Genomic DNA, 17,648 nt, shown 5'->3' on the forward strand with positions numbered 1-17,648 from the left:
CAGTATGAACTGGAGCATTATCATAAAGCAAGAGCAAATCTTGCTTGAGTTTGCCGCGCCTTTTTTCGATAATTTTTTGACGCAACTTCCTTAGTAAGTCAGATTAAAATGTCGCGTTCACTGTCGTATTTGATCCTTGAGGTCAATCCTTCACTTCTTTGGTGTTTTTCGTGACCTTTGTTTTTTTTTAGTCCCCCTACTTTCCATGAAATTTCCTCTGGATATCGGATCATACTAAAAGACCACAGTGCATGCCCGCTTTCTGCACGGAGCGATCGGAGGTTGAAAAAAAAATGCTCATATAGGTAGCCTAGAGGACTTGCTTTAGAAATGCCAATATGTGCTACAATTTCTTTTGTTTTTAGACGCCGAGAACAATTTCTTCCACGAATTCAATGTTTTGTGGAGTAGTCTTCATTATAGCACCTCCCGCACCGAGGTCATCCCCTAATGATCCTCGCCCGAGGCGAAACGGCGTCAACAAGTCTCCGTAAGCAGCTTCCATTCTGTTTTTGATTTGTTTTGGTGTTAATCCTTCTTTAGTTGCATTCACATGTTTAAAATCCTCATCAGGCGATAATTCTGGTTCACCTTCTGCACTTATAAATCTCCTTATATCTAGTTTTCATTCTTAGACCGTAATAGAACTATATTTTTTTATGATTTTTGTTTTTTATTAGCTCCTTCTCTTTATTTGTCCTTTTTTATTTTATCCCTTTAAGCTCTGTGTTCTCCCTTTTTTATTTTAAAAGTTTTTGTAACTTCCTCTAGCCAAACATGCTGTTTGAGTCGGAAGGATTTCTTGATCTAATCATGTTGAGGATCTGTATGTTTTTTAATCTTGATTCATAATAAGAAATATCGTTAATCAAGAGACATTTTTTTGCGCAAAAATTCGACGTACTCGATGATCTTGAGGCTTCTTCACCAGCTGGATCTTACACGATTGTAGAACAATCGCATTTCTACGACCGGATACTAATATTGTTTTTTATTTGAAGGTTTAAACGATACATTGTGTACACAGTGACTTTTAGTTTCGTGTGTAAATTGCAATTTACTTAGATCTGTCTTTAGTTAATTAGAACACAAAGAGTTCATAATAATTCACAACCTAATCCTCTTCTGTTTGATTTTGTTCTTTGCGCCTCAATCACAGACTACATAAAACCGAAATTAAAATGTTCAAATTAATTAATTACTGATTAAAACTTTCTTTTTAAAAAGTGAAAGCTTAATTAATCCTTTTTTTTATATTCTCCCGAGAGTTTCGAATAATTTACGGTATGTAAAAAAGTATCTGGACTTTTCATAGATTAAAAAAATCTGCGTGAAAATTAAATATGAAGTGTCTGCCAAGTCCCCAAGGAGAATGGAGATTAAAAGTTGTTCCGCTGGTTTTAATAAGTATAAATAATACCATACCCTCAATTCACCCTATCTAACAGATGAGTACATTTTTACAGCTTGCATGTTGATTGTTTTACAGCTTGCAATTACCGAATTCCCCACAATATTAACATTTCGAGAATACCCGTATGTAGACGGACAGTCGTACAAAAATACACGAAAAAGAAATCGCACTGCGGGTAAATTGGAAAAAATTAATTAAAACTAAAGTGAAAATAATAATTTATTTATAATTTACATTTTTATATTATATTATTTCAAACAAACGACGTATTTTCTCCACTATACTTCACTAATTTATATTTTAAATGCACTATTCACTACCACTAATTTATATTCAATTCAGGCGATACGATTTATCGCTTGCCGCACTAAGTACTAAACTACAGTAAGCCCCCACCAATCAGGCATTGCCTGATTGCGCATTTCCAATAGTCCATCACTAAATGCAGGTTCGGAAGAACGCTTTGAAAGGTTTTGGCTCAACGGGGAAGGATCGTATCGTATCTGACGCAAAGGCTGTGACGGGGGCACCCGTCTCGAGTCCATCATTTCGCGTGAGTCTAGGGTCTGCCTAAGTCACTGTCAGTTAATATTTGAGGTTAGTTGAGGTATGAGTTGTTCATATAGTGTTTGGTTGCATGTTACTCTTGCTATTCAGTAAAAACTCGAAGTTATAAGACGTATGAAATAATGGTGGGAATAGAAACAAGTTTTTGGAGTGATTCAATATTATTTCTGTAATATTATAAAACATAAAATAAATAGTTTCTTAAATTTGTGTCTAAAAATGGTTGAATGCTAAAAGATCCGGAGGAAAGCTTGCGATCGGGTCCATTTTAAAAAAAAATCTTTTCTGATGGTGAGCTTCATCGATGTAAAAATGGTCACGCAGATATACCATGACAGAAACGCCATCTAAGGATTAAAAGTGGGTCCTCCAGTCCGTGGGAACGTAATAAAACCATAACTTCAAAAATCACTGGTACATTTTGATTTGGACATTAATTAAACGACTATTAGTTTCTACCTGACCACTGTCAACATGTCGGTGACCGTAGTAGACGTATGCGTAAGTGTAATAACAATTGATTCGATATCTATTTTATTGATTTAGTTATATACACAACCTATGAAGTATCATGACATCACTTAATCGAATTTTCAGTTACAAGGTTCTATTATTTATATTAGTATCGCGCTTCTAACGAAACGTGTTGATTAATTGACTAAAATTACACGTTTTTTATTGATCTTGGGTAATTAATTTTCCAATGACTCTCCAATCGTTCTCAAAAGGTGCATCATGTATTCTAATAAAGTATTAAGCAAACTTGAAGTAAATTTCAAAGGTGGCAGCTCACATTAAATTAATATTCTGAATCAAAGTTTATTCAGTTTCCTTAATCTCGTTTCATTCAAGATCATCAAGCTTTTTTCGAGGTACTTATAGCTTTTACTCCCTTATTGTTGCCTCCATTTTCTTTGTTGGCCCTAAATTCCTTGAACAAAATCTCGAGATTGATGACTGCTGTATATTCAAACATTTTAAGGCCTCTTTTTGTGGTAGAAGCTTCAATAAGCTTATTTACGCGAACTAGTTATGAACGGATGACAAGATTCGGAATTTTTACTGGGCGCTCAAAGTTCCATGCCATTGAGCATATAACCTCGAATTTTGAAACGACTGTATGTTTAACAACTTATATAAATTCGTAAGTAAGTTCGGAAATTAATTTTCACACCAAATACCGTAACAAAACAGATTTCAGTCTGTTTTTTTTTCGAATGAATAAAAAGAGACCTTTTCAATACAAAAAAAAGAATTTATTTTTTCAAGCAATCCAAAACAGCTCTCACGACTGAAGTATTACCCTCATTTGAATGGCTTTGCAAAACTTTCATCAACGCTCCGGTGTTTTGATCTCATCTATATAAAATTCGACGTTGCCGGATTAAATTTTCTCGTGCTTAAAATTCGATTTAAACGCTAAAAGGTAATTAAATACTGTACTGTACCGTGTTGATTGAGCTTACAGCCCTTTGAATACTTTTTAAAGCCGTTCCGCATCAAATTCGTGTTCATAAAGTAAAGTTACTTGCTTATATTTCGATTTGTGTCGGGTAAAAAATGTTTTTATAAATCAAGTCGAACTTTCAAAGGCTTTTGTGTCCCATATTTTCGATTCCGAATAAAATTAGTATCAAACCAAGAGAAACTACAATTGTAGGGACTAACTCTACCATCTTACATAAACTTTTTGCATTATTGTTCCGCAAAATCATCTGGCTTCTAACAGTGCATTTAAACGCTTCCCTCTGTTTGTTAAAACAGCGGCAAATTGGAAAAATTGCAAGCTTTTTCGCTCACCAAGCGATAGACAAATCAAAACACAACAATAATAAAACATTTGTGAATAAATTTGCCTTAGATTAAGGATATGGAATTGAAAAACTCGCCAACTTTAAATAAGAATGAGATTGTGTGCCACAAAGCAAAGATGGCCGACTGTCAATGACGTCTTTCTAAAATGGTTCATCATAACCTAATCAGAGCACTCGACACCTCTTACTGCCAACTTCACTCATAACTGGATTTGTGGATGACACTAAATTGTAAGAAGTCGAATAATAATCGACTGTTTAATTATGATAATTAGTAGTTCGTAGTAGCGTAGTGGAAGGCCAAGTGCCGTAAGCACATAGATCTTTTCATATGCCCGTCGTACTCCACTTGACATTACCAAATACCGATGTCATTTGATAAGCCGATCAGGAGCTTTGCCTTGAACCTTTTGATGTCATTAGTCAAGCCGTGAAGATTGCTTAAGTGACTGAGTTTTCATCCTCCAGCTACACTCCGGATCGTCCATGATGCCCATGATATATAGATGACGTCTTAAATAACCGTGTCCGGTTAAAATGACAGTCACTAATCGAGTTTCATACCTGGAGCAGTTGTTTGGTGACGGTTTCTCTCATGCCCGGTGTCTCTATCGATCTCCGCCGAGGCCGCCTTGCAAGTAGACCGTTGAGAGACGCGATAGCAACACTTTTGACTATACCAAGAGTGGGTTCTGGGCCCAGTCTGGCGAGTGATACCGCTTGTTGCCCGAGTGACCGGGAACCCAAACTAGTTGGAACTCTGATACCGGATGGGGATAGCATGATGACCCAAGTCACCGCGTCGATGAAAGCTGGTCTTCCGTGAAGACCCCTCGACTGAAGGCTAGTGGCAGATCGATCAACCTTCCGAGTTTCGTGTAAACAGAACCGGGCCCCACTTTAGGTGAAGTTTTAGACCTTTTGACGCTGATCAAAGGGCGTATAACCGAGGGTTCTTGACCTCTTGATAAATTTTGCTTGTGCCTTTGGAGTGGAAGCCCTTATTGGGGAAGTTTTGAAGGTGAACGCATCTCTAGGAGACGCGGATGTTAAGCCTGACCTTCCCTGACGTTTTAACTTATCAAAAACATCGGTTAGATTTTCGACTCCGGTAGAAACCGAAGCATTAGAGGTGATACCTGTTTGGTTAGAGCTCCCGATGGGAAGAGAAGGATTTATCGGGGTCCGTGATCTCTTGGGGTCCTTGACGTGAAATTGTCCATAGTACTCCCACGAGTAGCATAATAAAGTAAGGCGATTAAGCCCATAGAAATGAGCCGTCCTTTTCACCAGCACCCCTCGTAGTGCCCACGTAGACGTGCCGAAGGAGGGTGGCCGCTGAGCCCCCTCACAATCGACGAGGCTCCTTGAAGGGGATTAATTGTGATATTACCAGCGAAATCGTAATGTCACGGCTTTGGAAATATACCTGCGACAAATATAAATTAATTAATCCATTTATGGATCTTCACCTAACGAGATTTAACTCGAAGTTGTTTATTATTTGCAATATCCTATACAACAATACTCAATCTCTTGTGAAGTAATAATCGATTCCCTAATGATATCAAAAATCTCTCAATACGATATCCCGATCCAGCTTAATATCGAAATTCAACTTGGTTGGTTACGCAATTCGTTGTAGGAATATAATAAATTGTTAATCGTCAGCTTCAAATTAGATCCGTTTCCGGAATCCGCTTAATAATCTTTTGAGTTCAATTCCCTGTTTGGTATAAATAGCGAGAGGTACCTAGATCAAAGACTGGCGTTTATTGACTATAAGTAAAGCCGCGTGGCATTTAATGACAATGCGAAGCTACTATTGTTGCATTTCCGAGATTATTGCATTCGGTGTGAGATACTGTATCTATATAGTACCACTATTTGTATTCACTGGTAATATTATACCGAATGACGCACAGGTCGCCCTTTGTGGAATGAGGCATACATAACCTATTTATACCGAGGACGGACAGTTTCAACGAGACTCAACTAATCCAAAAACGATCAATTTTTACAAATTTTTCATTTCTAGGTTATGTTCATAACTATATGTTTTAAGAAAGAGAGAATCATTACGTATATTTGGATAGAATGGGGTTTTTATATTTTTTATTGAGAGGTAGGATTATTTGGAGTTTTTCCTGATATAGGAGTTGTTCTTCTGCATGACCGGGATTGTGGTGATAGATTTGTGATTGCGCTGCAAAGCAAAAAACGGACGACAAAACGTGGCTCGAAGAAGAAGAAAAGCTCCAATCTAAAAAACAAACGGCTCCTTCCAGTTTTAGTATTTTTTTAAAATTCTTGTTTGTATTTTCTTTTGGTATTTTTTCGTTTGTTTTTTGTTTCATTTTAATTTTTTTGTTTATTAGGGACGGATACAGCTGCGGCTGCATTTGGCTGGTGAATCAGTTTACCTGGTTACAGGAAAACCACTGAAAACTATATCTTTGGATCACATTTTACTTTTATACGTCTATTTGCGCAGAGTTGATATTAAATATAGGAGAGAGCGGCGTGTAAGTGGCGTTGTACTATTGAAAGAGAAGAAAAAAGCATCGGTTTACCATTTTCTATCTCTCTCTACTTACCATTCAAATGAAAACTCCTCTTTTGACGTTCCCATCTCTCGAAATTTCGACGTAAAGTAGATCCAATCAGAATAGAGTGAAGAGACATAGAGAGTGGTATACCGATGATCTTTCTCTTTCTATTGGCAGTTCCACTTGAACAAGCACCCATACCTCTCTTTCTCTATCTTTAATATTACCTATTTCCCATTTTTTGTGATGAAATTTGATGTAGAATATAATTATTACGGAAATTTAAATATTTTCATTTGTTTATTATCATGAAAATGTATAAAAGAGTAAAAAAATTAGACAAGTACGAGGATGACCCAATGACCCTTAATAACCACCCCAAGATATACAAACTTTGTACTTGTTCTAAGTTTATTGTCTTTTCTTCGTTCAGTTGTATAGACAAACTTCTGATTGCTCGTTTCCTTTGTGGTGTTGTCTTATTGATGAATTTCGATTTATCTTCATTGATTCTTCTATGAAGGCTCCATTTTTAAATCGATTTATAATTATTATTTAAATAATAAATAAAAAATTAATATCAACTCAAGCTCTTCTAGATCCATTCGCAAAAAGATTTTTTAGTATTAGTGAGTAAAGCATACCTCGAAACCAACAAATAGAATGGAACGTTTTGGATTATCCTGAGCCGGCTGAACTGAAAAAGTTAATAAATATGGCATAAGTTTTGTTCTGGGTAGCTGCACTGGAACTAAAACAGTTCAGGACAGTTCATGAGTATATAGAATTAATTCGATCGGATACAAAGAACTATATAGTGCAGATTATTATATTTGAGGTTATTTGATGTGATTTAGACCTCGTTTCAGACCAATGCAAGCAGTACAGTGAGCTTAGTGAACTAGTTCTCTTGCACTGCTACACTAGCGCTGATTCTGCTACAAGGAATGATTTAGTTTACACTTCCTAAACTAGTTCTGCCAATGCAACTACCAAGAACAAGCCTATAATGAAAAAATTTTTTTATCAACATGGCAACAAATGGCAAGTGAATTTACGCAGTTAAAAAAGTGGAAAAATCTGTCCAATTAATGAACAGAAGTGTACTTGATAGATTTCGGAAAAAAGTCAAAAGATTACGTTTAGATATCGTAAATAATTGTGTGCTGCTTCACGACAATGCGCGTTGACTGAAATCCAGTTTTTACTTTCCAGTAAGATTTCAGTGTTACCACAACCACTCTTTTCGCCGGATCTATGCGACTTTTTACTGATCCTGAAAACCAAGAACTTAGTAGAAGGAACGCAACGAGACAATTCTGGCTACAACGCCTGGAAACATCCCTTAAGCCGGGAAGAGAATTTGTATAGAATCTTATTCTGTTGTTCTTGAGGTATCTCATGCAAGGCAACTTATATCTGACTAAATATGGGCGTAAAAGCTGAACAACATCAGAATATAATATGAACAGAAGTGTACAAGAGGGTATCATTACACAGTGACTTCAAGGACTATTGTGTCAACCATCATCATTTACATATCTCCTTTCAGTTCCAGAATCATTGTGAGCTCTAGTATCTGAGCTGGTTTCAGGAAGATCGTTTCTTTGCTTTCACAAATTTCTCCTCAACAGCTTTTACCTTCAGTTTTTGAAGATTATAGCTTGTTCATTGAAACGAGCGTTGGACAGTGTAATTGTTAGTTTAGTGCTAGTGTATTTAGTTCCAAAAATTACAACTTAACCTTGGCTTGTAATCACAAGGTATTCCGTAACTATGCATTGGTTAGGTCCATTCATTATTGACAAGTATATTGACCTCCTGTTTTCCTTTACTTCTCGATATAAATCGTAGAAATCATTTTGAAAGTTTAATATAAATTTAAATCTAGGGAATTGTTAAACAAAAACAAAATAAAATATTTCAACTCTTTATCAACTTAATTTTATCAATAATCACTCCGATCGTGACGACGCATGTGTATTCGAAGAGTAGAAGGTAGAGAAAATCTTCTTTCGCAGATTTCGCATTCGTAGGGTCTTTCTCCGGAATGGGTACGAAGATGTATCTAGAATAAAAAAAATTCATGTTATTTCAAGAGTACAAATCAATCATATATGTTTTGTTTACTTTCGTCATAAATAATAATAATCCACGTCGAACGTGTGCAATAAATTCCGCTTTATGACCAGGGCAAATATGTGAAGGACGTTCAGAAGATAAGGGTCAAATGAATTGATTGAAAAATTTCGTGATTTATTGAATTTTATATCGGCAACTAACGATTTTCACTTTTAAAACATCTGCTCATTTTTATTCCTGTATAGTCTAGTCAAATTCGATCATACTATCAGAAATAAGTAACCCGGTTAAGACAGTAACAGGAATTACAGAAAAAAATTATCATAGATCAAGATTAGTCGAACTCTGAAATGAATTATAACAAAGTTAGATAGATTTGGCTACAATATTACTAAAATGCTACTAGATATCTGAACCCCAAGAAGGTTTTGCTCATTAATAAAATGAGGCCACGATGTATTTGGACTGCAAAATCTTTTCAAAGATGCACATTTTATATCACACATCTGATAATTTTTAGTTTGGCAATTAGATGCTACACTGGATTTATATAGGGTTTACAAAAACAAAGAAGATACCGCTGAAAGGATTATCTTTATACCATGCACCAAAAAACGGTTTTGTTCGGTAATACTATGAGGCTACAATAGATTGGGAGTTCGCCTGCAAGATGCAACTAAAGAGATCTTTCAAAGAGTACCCATTATCATCTGATGGAAATTATGAATGAGTTAAACAAGTCTTCGTAATCCTATCTGTAATGTACACAAACCCACGAGGAATCATTTTAAATAGGGAACAGTGTAATGCAGCTGAATAGATTATTTGATTGGAGGTTATTCTTATTTTTGTTACTTCGAGCTTCTAGGAAAGAAGTTTTAATATATACAGTTGATAAAATATAGTTACATTCTAGATTGAAGACTACAGATATCTCAGTAAATCTGGAGAAACGAAATTATGAGAAAGATGATTGAAAACAGCTATGGAATTTACTTTAGCGGCCGGATAGTGAAGTAACGCTGATCATATTCGATTTAAATGTCCGAAGTCGCGGCAGAGTTTCGAGAAAAATCGAAACAGTGATAAAGGATTTAATCCATAGTTACGTACCTTCAAATGTGCTAGTTGATCGAACCTCTTGTAACAGATATGGCATTCTTTTCTTTTGATACCCGAATGTACTCTCATGTGTCTCGAAGCTACGTTCGTAGGAAAAGTTTTACCGCAAATGAAACATAAAAACGGTTTTTGTTTGATCTTTTCGCCCGGTTTACGATTATGAGCTTGTAAATGTTTATGTCTGACGGACGCTCTATGGAACGTTTTACCGCATAAGTGACACATGTAATTGCGTTCGCCCGTATGGACGGTCGTATGTTCCCGAAGTAAAAAAGCGGATTTGTACGTTTTTCCGCATATGGTACAATCGTATTTTTTCACGGGATTCCGACACCTGAAATAAAATTGAATCAAGTATATTATTAAGTAATAAAATTCACTAACAATCTCATGTGTTTATCCCTCTTCCATTGTTTTTGGAAACATGTGCCGCAAAATTTACAATTGTAACCGTTTTGTGTTGATAAAACTTCGTCTTGATCCTTATGGGTACAGGTGTGATTCAACATTAGAACTGCAGACTCGAAATCTTGATGGCATTTTTCACAAGTAAATTTGCACAAATTGTTTTTCATTTCGATTGAATCTGGAATAACAGATTTGATTAAATAAATTTATTAATTGATAGAAGAAAGTAAATAAAAGGATATTCTTAATAGAGTATATATTACCATGGTGATTTTCAGCTTTGTTATCTTGATCGAAATGTTCAGTTTCGGTTTCGGATTCTAATTTAGTCCAAAAATCGAAAGCTCTCGATATCTTTTGTTTAAAACTATAAACTTTCTCTATATCATCAATACAACTTTGACAAATTACGTGAGACTCATCTATAACCTGAAATAAATCAATTATTTAATATATAGAACTACTCCATCAGGTAGAATTTAGATTCGTTAATTTGTATTATACTACTAAGTATAAATTGAAAAAATAAAATGGATAAATTGGAATATAAATGGAACATACAGGTGGAAAAAGATTACCAAAAGAAAATCAAATTAAATGTAAAGAAAACACTTTAGGAAGAGTATCGGTATATGAATATCGAGATACAAAATAATAGACACTGAATTAACAAACACAAACAAATAAATATTGACATCGAAAAGTATATATAATAATGGAGCATTTGGAAAAAAAGTCAAAATGGGACAAAATAAGGAAACAATAAATCTAACATCGCAAAATCAATAAATCAAAGAAGAAACATTGAAATTTACATTTAATAAGAACGAGTTAGCAAAAGAATGACCGTGGAAGTAGGTAATACAAGGAAAAGGTAAATAGAAATACCCAGGAAGAAATTGGATTGGTCAAATAGAGGAAATAGAACAATAGAGTGAAAAAGAATGGCTGTGGTGGTAGTTCAAATAAGAAAAGGACAATGAGAAAGAATGAAAAGACAATTAATTGTTCGAGTAGAGAAAATAGAGCAAATATAGAGTGAAAATTTTAGAGGAAATGGAAATACCAGCCAGGCAAAAACAAGTATGGAAAAAATGGAGCATTGAGTCTCAATTTGTTGCCAGAAAAGGTATGACAGGAGAATATATATTACTAGATAGAGCTGTGACTAAAAAATTAACTACAAGAAGAATCACAATTGAAAAAAAAAACAAACTAGAACAAAATCAGATATAAACCATAAAAGAAATGATCAAAACTCAATAAAAAAACAAGAAACAGTTAACTACATGTTTAATGAGATTAAAGAAGAAAAAGAATGGCTGTGGAAGTAGTTTGAATGAGGAAAAGGCAAAGAGAAAGACGAAGAAGAAAATGAATTGATTAGGTAGAGGAAATAGAGCAAATATAGAATGAAAACGTTGGAGGAAATGGAAATACTTGCTGGGTAAAAACATTTATGGAAAAAATGGAACAATGAAAAAGCAAATAAAAAAGACCAAAAATACAATGAATTGAAAAAATCAAGTACAAGCAAGTAGAATCACAACTATCAACCCCAAACCAAATACATGGTAAGCTAAATCAAAACATTAACCAACAATGTGACCCATTTGGAAATAAAATCTGTTCAATGTGGTCCTTGCTATATAATGTTTCTAATAATTTTGAAGAATTTCAAACAGTTTTACATTGTGACTCAATGTTTTCCAATTTTTTCAACTAAGACTAAAATTGTAACATTTTTTTTTTCTACAATCACCTCTATACTTTCTAATCCTGTAAACAATTCATCAGGTTTGAACTAGTTAGGATACTTTTCTTTACAAACAATTAGTAATTTCGATTTTTTAGTACTAGGGTTTTTACGTAAAGAAGTGAATAAAAGTGAAAAAAAAATGTTTACAAAAGTGTGACAACCTTTGATAAATAATTATGACTCAATTCAATTTCCTCTGCATCAACGAAAAAAATAGAAAATTACAAAACATTTTAGACCACAGTTAGACATAACTCCCTGTATTGTATATAAATTATAAGTCAAACATGGAAGTGACGATGCCTTTGAAAAATAAATAAGGGTAGGAACAGATACGATTAAAATCTAACAAAAATCAAGTACAAAAGTTTCCCTACTACGATACTAAAAATAAACAAACTTAAGACTACTTCATAGAGCTAATACTCACAATATCTTCGTTTAGGATCTCCCCAATTTTTGTTACATAACTTTTTTCTTCGTTATCGTTATTACTAATTTGAAAGAATATTCTTGGTAATTCTCTGTTATTTTGTAAGCAAATCAAACAAGTTTTAACCGAACCTAAATTTATCTAAAAAAAAAGATGCTTATACCCCTATTTACTACCACTTTAATATCTCAGATTTTATAATTTACTTGGTTTTGAGGTATCTCAGTCTCCAATTGAAAATCGATGCCTGGATGGATATTAATTAAATGCTTCTTCAGATTTGATGTCGAGGTTCTGTATCCTATTTCTTTATCACAAATATTACATGATGCTACACAAGCCTTGGATTTCTTTCTTGTAAAATGATTCCAAAGTTTCGAATAATGCCTCCTCTCCCTTTTTATAGTAGGCTGATTTGATTTTGTATCCTCACAAGTATATAAGTGACCATCTACACAGTTATTTTCCTTATTTTGATTCGAGTATTGATCAGTTGATTTTTTAGATACCTAAAAGGAAAAAGGAATATTTTTCAATCACTAAATACAAAAAGCAACTAACTTAAAACACAGTAACAACAAAAAAGGCGTTATGTAAAATATAACTGTCCAAAATATTACTGCTATTACTTGTTCTTTTTTCAATAATTCTGGATGTTTTTTGTTAATTTTGATCTTTTTGTAATTTTAATTCAATTAAATTAAGAAAATACAGATGGAACAAAGAGGAAAAAAATCTGAGAAATATTGGTATGGAGTGCTTATGGGAAAAACTTCATCTTTGACCAAAGCATATTACCAGTCATGACATAAGGATACAAGAATTGAACATTCAAGACCAAATTACTATCAACACAAAAATCAATGGAAAGCAACATGTTAGGTATAAAAAAGGGATCGTAAGAGAATAGATTGGGTAAGGCAAAATACCCAGGTAATAAATGTCACAGGATCAAATGCCTCAAATGGCAACAGAACACTTGACCGATAATAGATGAACCACAATAATTACAGCATGGTACCCATTAGATATCAAAAATCCCAGAGGAAGACCTAATCCAAGACGGGACTATGATATAAAGAAGCTGACAGGAACAAATTGGACCCGACTAAGCACTGATAGACGTCAATGGGTTGAAATGAAGGACCAATACATGATGATATATCACATAATCAAAAAGATAATGTATACTAACTTGGTTTTGTGATAGTTCTTCTCCCATATGCAATTTGATATCGATGTGCATATTACTGATATGTTTCTTGAGGTTAGTAATTGAAGTTCTGTAACATAATTCTCTTCCGCAAATGTTACAAGTTGCCATATAGTCATATGGATTGTTTCTAGTAAAATAATTCCATATTGCTGAGTAGTATTTAACTTTTTTTGAACCATACAAGTTGTTATCAGTAGTAGAACTTTTAATTTCCAATTTCAAAACCTACAATAATAACTTACATCAGTTAATTTTGAATACAATTTATTAAAAAATTATAATAACCTGATTTTGATCAGGAATACTCCTCAAGTTTATTTCAATATGTGGATGTTTGTTATTTAGATGTTTTCTGAGATTGGTCGTGGTGGTTTTATAGCCTAATTTTTTTTTACAAATATTACAACTCGCTATATATTCTTCGTGTTTACTTTTAGTAAAATATTTCCATAGTATTGAATGCTTTCTGGGCTTTTTACTAAAATATTCTTGATCTTCACTTTCGTAATCACTGTTACTTGAATCTAGACCCGTATCACTTTTATTGGGATCAGTTTTAATCTAAAATGGACAATTTCAACACCAAAAAAACCAAAAAAACACTAATTCAAGATAATTTCGAACTAACCTGGTACAGAAAACCCTTACAAGAAAAAATCTTCCCTTAATATTTAATAAGAATGTCTTACAACTTACCAAAACTTTTTCTATTCTACTTTCTATTGATATATTTGGATGTTTCCTCTGAAAATGCTTTTTCAAATCATTTGTTGTGCTCTTATATGAGAATTGTTGATTGCAAACATTACAGGTAGCTATAGATTCCTCCGCTGATTTTATGGTAAAAACATTCCAAATTTGAGATCTCTTATTATTCATATCATTATCAAAGTTACGTTTATCAGGATCCGAATCATCCATTTTAATGTCATCGAATTCTTCTTTAATTAAAAGAATCTGTTCTATATCTTGTTTTATACTCTAAAATGTATTAAACAAATCCCTCCTTAATTATTACCAATATGTTGATGCATGAAACTTGTAAACAGTTAGTTACGGTGGAAAATTGGTTACCGTGTCTTCAGTTGCAACAGTTTTATACTGAACACACAATTTACTACCAACACTCACAGTTACACTGTCACACACTATCACACCTCCACTCAAATAGTGTCATAAGTCAAAAAATTTCTTTGTGGCCAGAAAACTTTGATCTCAAATAATGTCATGTAAATAGTTACTATTACTGTAACTTTGTAAGTTCTTGAGTTATCACCCAAAAAGTGAAAAAGGAAGGTAGAATTAGTTTCAAACACTTATTATGATAGATTTTTTTTTGACTTGTGACACTATTTGAGCGAAAGTGCAATACTTTGGTTAAGAAATTATCATATAACTTTATCAAAAATTGACTTTTCAATTTAATTTGAATAAAAATAAGTTTCTAAGTTGCAACAGAAAAAACTTTATGTTTCCTCAGTTTCATTTACAAAGTTGATGCAGTAAGCTACTGATCTAGAACTAGTATGAGTACCACAAGGAACAATCTCTCAAAGGTATAAATATTGGCTTGCATATGTGTAACCAGGGCCATGAAATCATGCCCAACAACTGCACTGGATATGATTCTAAATATTTCACCTCTTTACATAGTACTAGAAAGCATGATAGAACAAACATCACTTAGAATGTTCAGAGACGGAATCACTAAAGAAAAACCAATTTAAGAAAGAATTTATCTCAATTCTAGGCTGTAGAAGTAAGTAGAGTCAAAATATCATAGGAGAAATGAACATATATATCATTAAATAGTAAACAGACTGATCTAAAGCAGCAGACAGAGCTGGAATAGGAATGTTTGGTACCAAAACTAAATACTCTGAAAGTTTGGGTAACACACCAAGCATTTTTCAAACAGAGATTTATGCAATTGAAACATGAGTCCAGTTCAATCTAGAGAGGAACTACAGCAAACAGGAGATCATCATCCTGCAGCCATTAGAGCTTTAATCTCCAATTTTATAAAATCCAAATTCGTTTGGATACAGAACTCTAGAGCACTACAACTAGGAGCGTTTGAAATGGAAGACAAAGATTTCTGGCAGTTACAGCTATCCCACATTCTGGAGTGGGATTCACAGATCATTTATAAACACTAAGTTCTTCAGTATGGCAGAAAGAAAGGGAGACACAACAGATCCTTTGGGTCACAGTGTATATGAAACTCCAATAACTACATACATACAACTACTGAAGATAAAATTAGCAATAACCTATTTAGTTAAATCAATAATTTGATAATAAAAAAATAAACTTACAGTTAACAGCTCAGGATGTTTTCTTTCAAGATGTCTTTTTAGATTAAATGTAGTGCTTTTGTATGATAACTGGTTCTGACAAATATTGCAGCAAGCTTCGAAATTAGAACCTGGTATTTTTGTAAAAAACTCCCACATTCGAGATGTAGAATTTTTTTTATCGGAATTTAATTCTTTAGTAAAATCTATCAGCTCATCTTTATTAACAGAAAACTTTTCTTCAGATTCAGAAGTACTTTCAGAATCATGATGGTTGAATTGATGATTATCAATTAAATGATTTTTAAGGATGGAAATATCAGATTTGTAAGAAACTTCACTTTGACAAAACTTGCATTCAGCTGTTTCATTAGAATATAGATTTTTCGTAAAATACTTCCACAAATAATGTTTTTTTCTTCTGATATTGTTTCCCAACTGTTCAGAATGATATTTTTGTAAATGATTTTGAAGATCAGCTTCAGATGTAACACTATGTAAACAAAAACTGCATTTTACAGATGAATAAAGATCTGATTTTTCTTTGGAATCATCACTTTTTAATAACTTCTCGGGATGTTCTTTTTCTAAATGTTTTATAGCATTCAATGTAGTATTATAAGAAATTTGTTCATCGCAAATGTTACAAACAACCGTAGGATTAGTTGACGACGGTAATTTTGTAAAATGAGCCCACAAATTCAACTCATTTCTATACGAATTATTTCGAGTTGAATCACAGTTATCTTCAGTATAAGACTCAATTTCTTCTCGATGTGGATCACTATCATATTCATCATCAACAATAATTTCAATATCTTTTGGTAATAACTCAGGTAATTCTCTGAAAATTCAATACATACATAATTTTACATTGAAATTTATGAATTAAAACTTACATGCCGTTTTGGTTTTGAATACTAGTGGAAGAATTCAATATAATATTAATTTCCGGATGCTTTTTCTGTACATGTTCTAATAAAATAGTGGTACTTGTTTTAAAAGACAATTCTTGAGAGCAAATATTACAAATGGCTGAACCTTTGGATTCGTTAGATTCTGTAAATACATTCCAAACTGCTGACCTTTGAATAGACGACATTTTTCTGTTCACAGGATTATGTGTTAAATAATTTAACGAACAACAATTATAAAATACGAAACTTGAGGGACCCAACTTGGTTTTCAAATATTAACAATTTGTCATAATGACTTGTATGACAGAACTGACAACCCAATCGTTTGCGCGTAAGCACAGAACTGAATTTTGCAAATCGAGAATACCAGTGATAACTGTGGTGAACACTGTTATTAGAGATCGATACATCGCTTCATGCGCAAAATGTCTACTTTTTATTCTAATTGAACATCTGTCAAGTGAACGTTTTCTGCGATCTTTTGAAAACTTCGGGTCGTATTTAAAATCGAGCATTAATTTATTTTATAAACAACTAATGAACTATTATATTAACATAATTTATATAGATAAGTTTGTATATTTAGTATACAGGGTGATACTATAATCATAATTTTATAGTACCTCAAAAAGTTGCGTAAAATAACTTCATAGTTCAAAATAGAATAGTGAGTCGTTAAACACATAAGCTATTTAATAGGCTCGTTATACCCCACATTACATTACCAAACCGATCTCCTTTGAGAAGCCGATATGGCGCTTTGGTATTTATCATTAGCCAAGCGGTGAAGCTTGCCCAAGTGTTTAAACTGCGCTCGATTGATTGCTGGGCTCTTACAGATGACGAGGTCTGCAGTTTCATCCTCTTCCATGCACCAGTGGCACCTTGGATCATCAGTGATGCCCTTAATGTGGAAATGACATCTTAGTCCAGTTGAGAGTCAAGAGCAGTTGTTTGGTTAAGACAAGCAGAAGGCCTATCTATGTGTGCCTGAGCTTGTCTCATGCCAGGTGTCTCTATCAGTTTTTGTTCATGTATTTGAATATCTAAAAATGTTGAATTACCAATGG

General features: G+C 33.5%; 2 protein-coding genes across 2 annotated transcripts in view; one reads left to right on the top strand and one right to left on the bottom strand.

The window, feature by feature from the left end:
- Positions 1-17,648, top strand: part of LOC130447469 (uncharacterized) — a 133,968-nt gene that overhangs the window by 94,427 nt on the left and 21,893 nt on the right. The window lies entirely within an intron of this gene.
- Positions 8,259-16,923, bottom strand: LOC130447312 (zinc finger protein 658B-like). Its single transcript, XM_056784102.1, has 11 exons — positions 16,561-16,923; positions 15,683-16,505; positions 14,061-14,345; positions 13,650-13,925; positions 13,344-13,589; positions 12,355-12,657; positions 12,146-12,289; positions 10,220-10,385; positions 9,933-10,134; positions 9,540-9,882; positions 8,259-8,412 (listed from the first exon to the last, which is right to left on the bottom strand). The coding sequence occupies exons 1-11, from the start codon at positions 16,761-16,763 to the stop codon at positions 8,293-8,295; spliced, it is 3,111 nt and encodes a 1,036-aa protein (XP_056640080.1). The 5' UTR covers positions 16,764-16,923; the 3' UTR covers positions 8,259-8,292.

The sequence above is a fragment of the Diorhabda sublineata genome, chromosome 1 (genome assembly GCF_026230105.1).
Source record: "Diorhabda sublineata isolate icDioSubl1.1 chromosome 1, icDioSubl1.1, whole genome shotgun sequence".
Lineage (NCBI taxonomy): Eukaryota > Metazoa > Arthropoda > Insecta > Coleoptera > Chrysomelidae > Diorhabda > Diorhabda sublineata.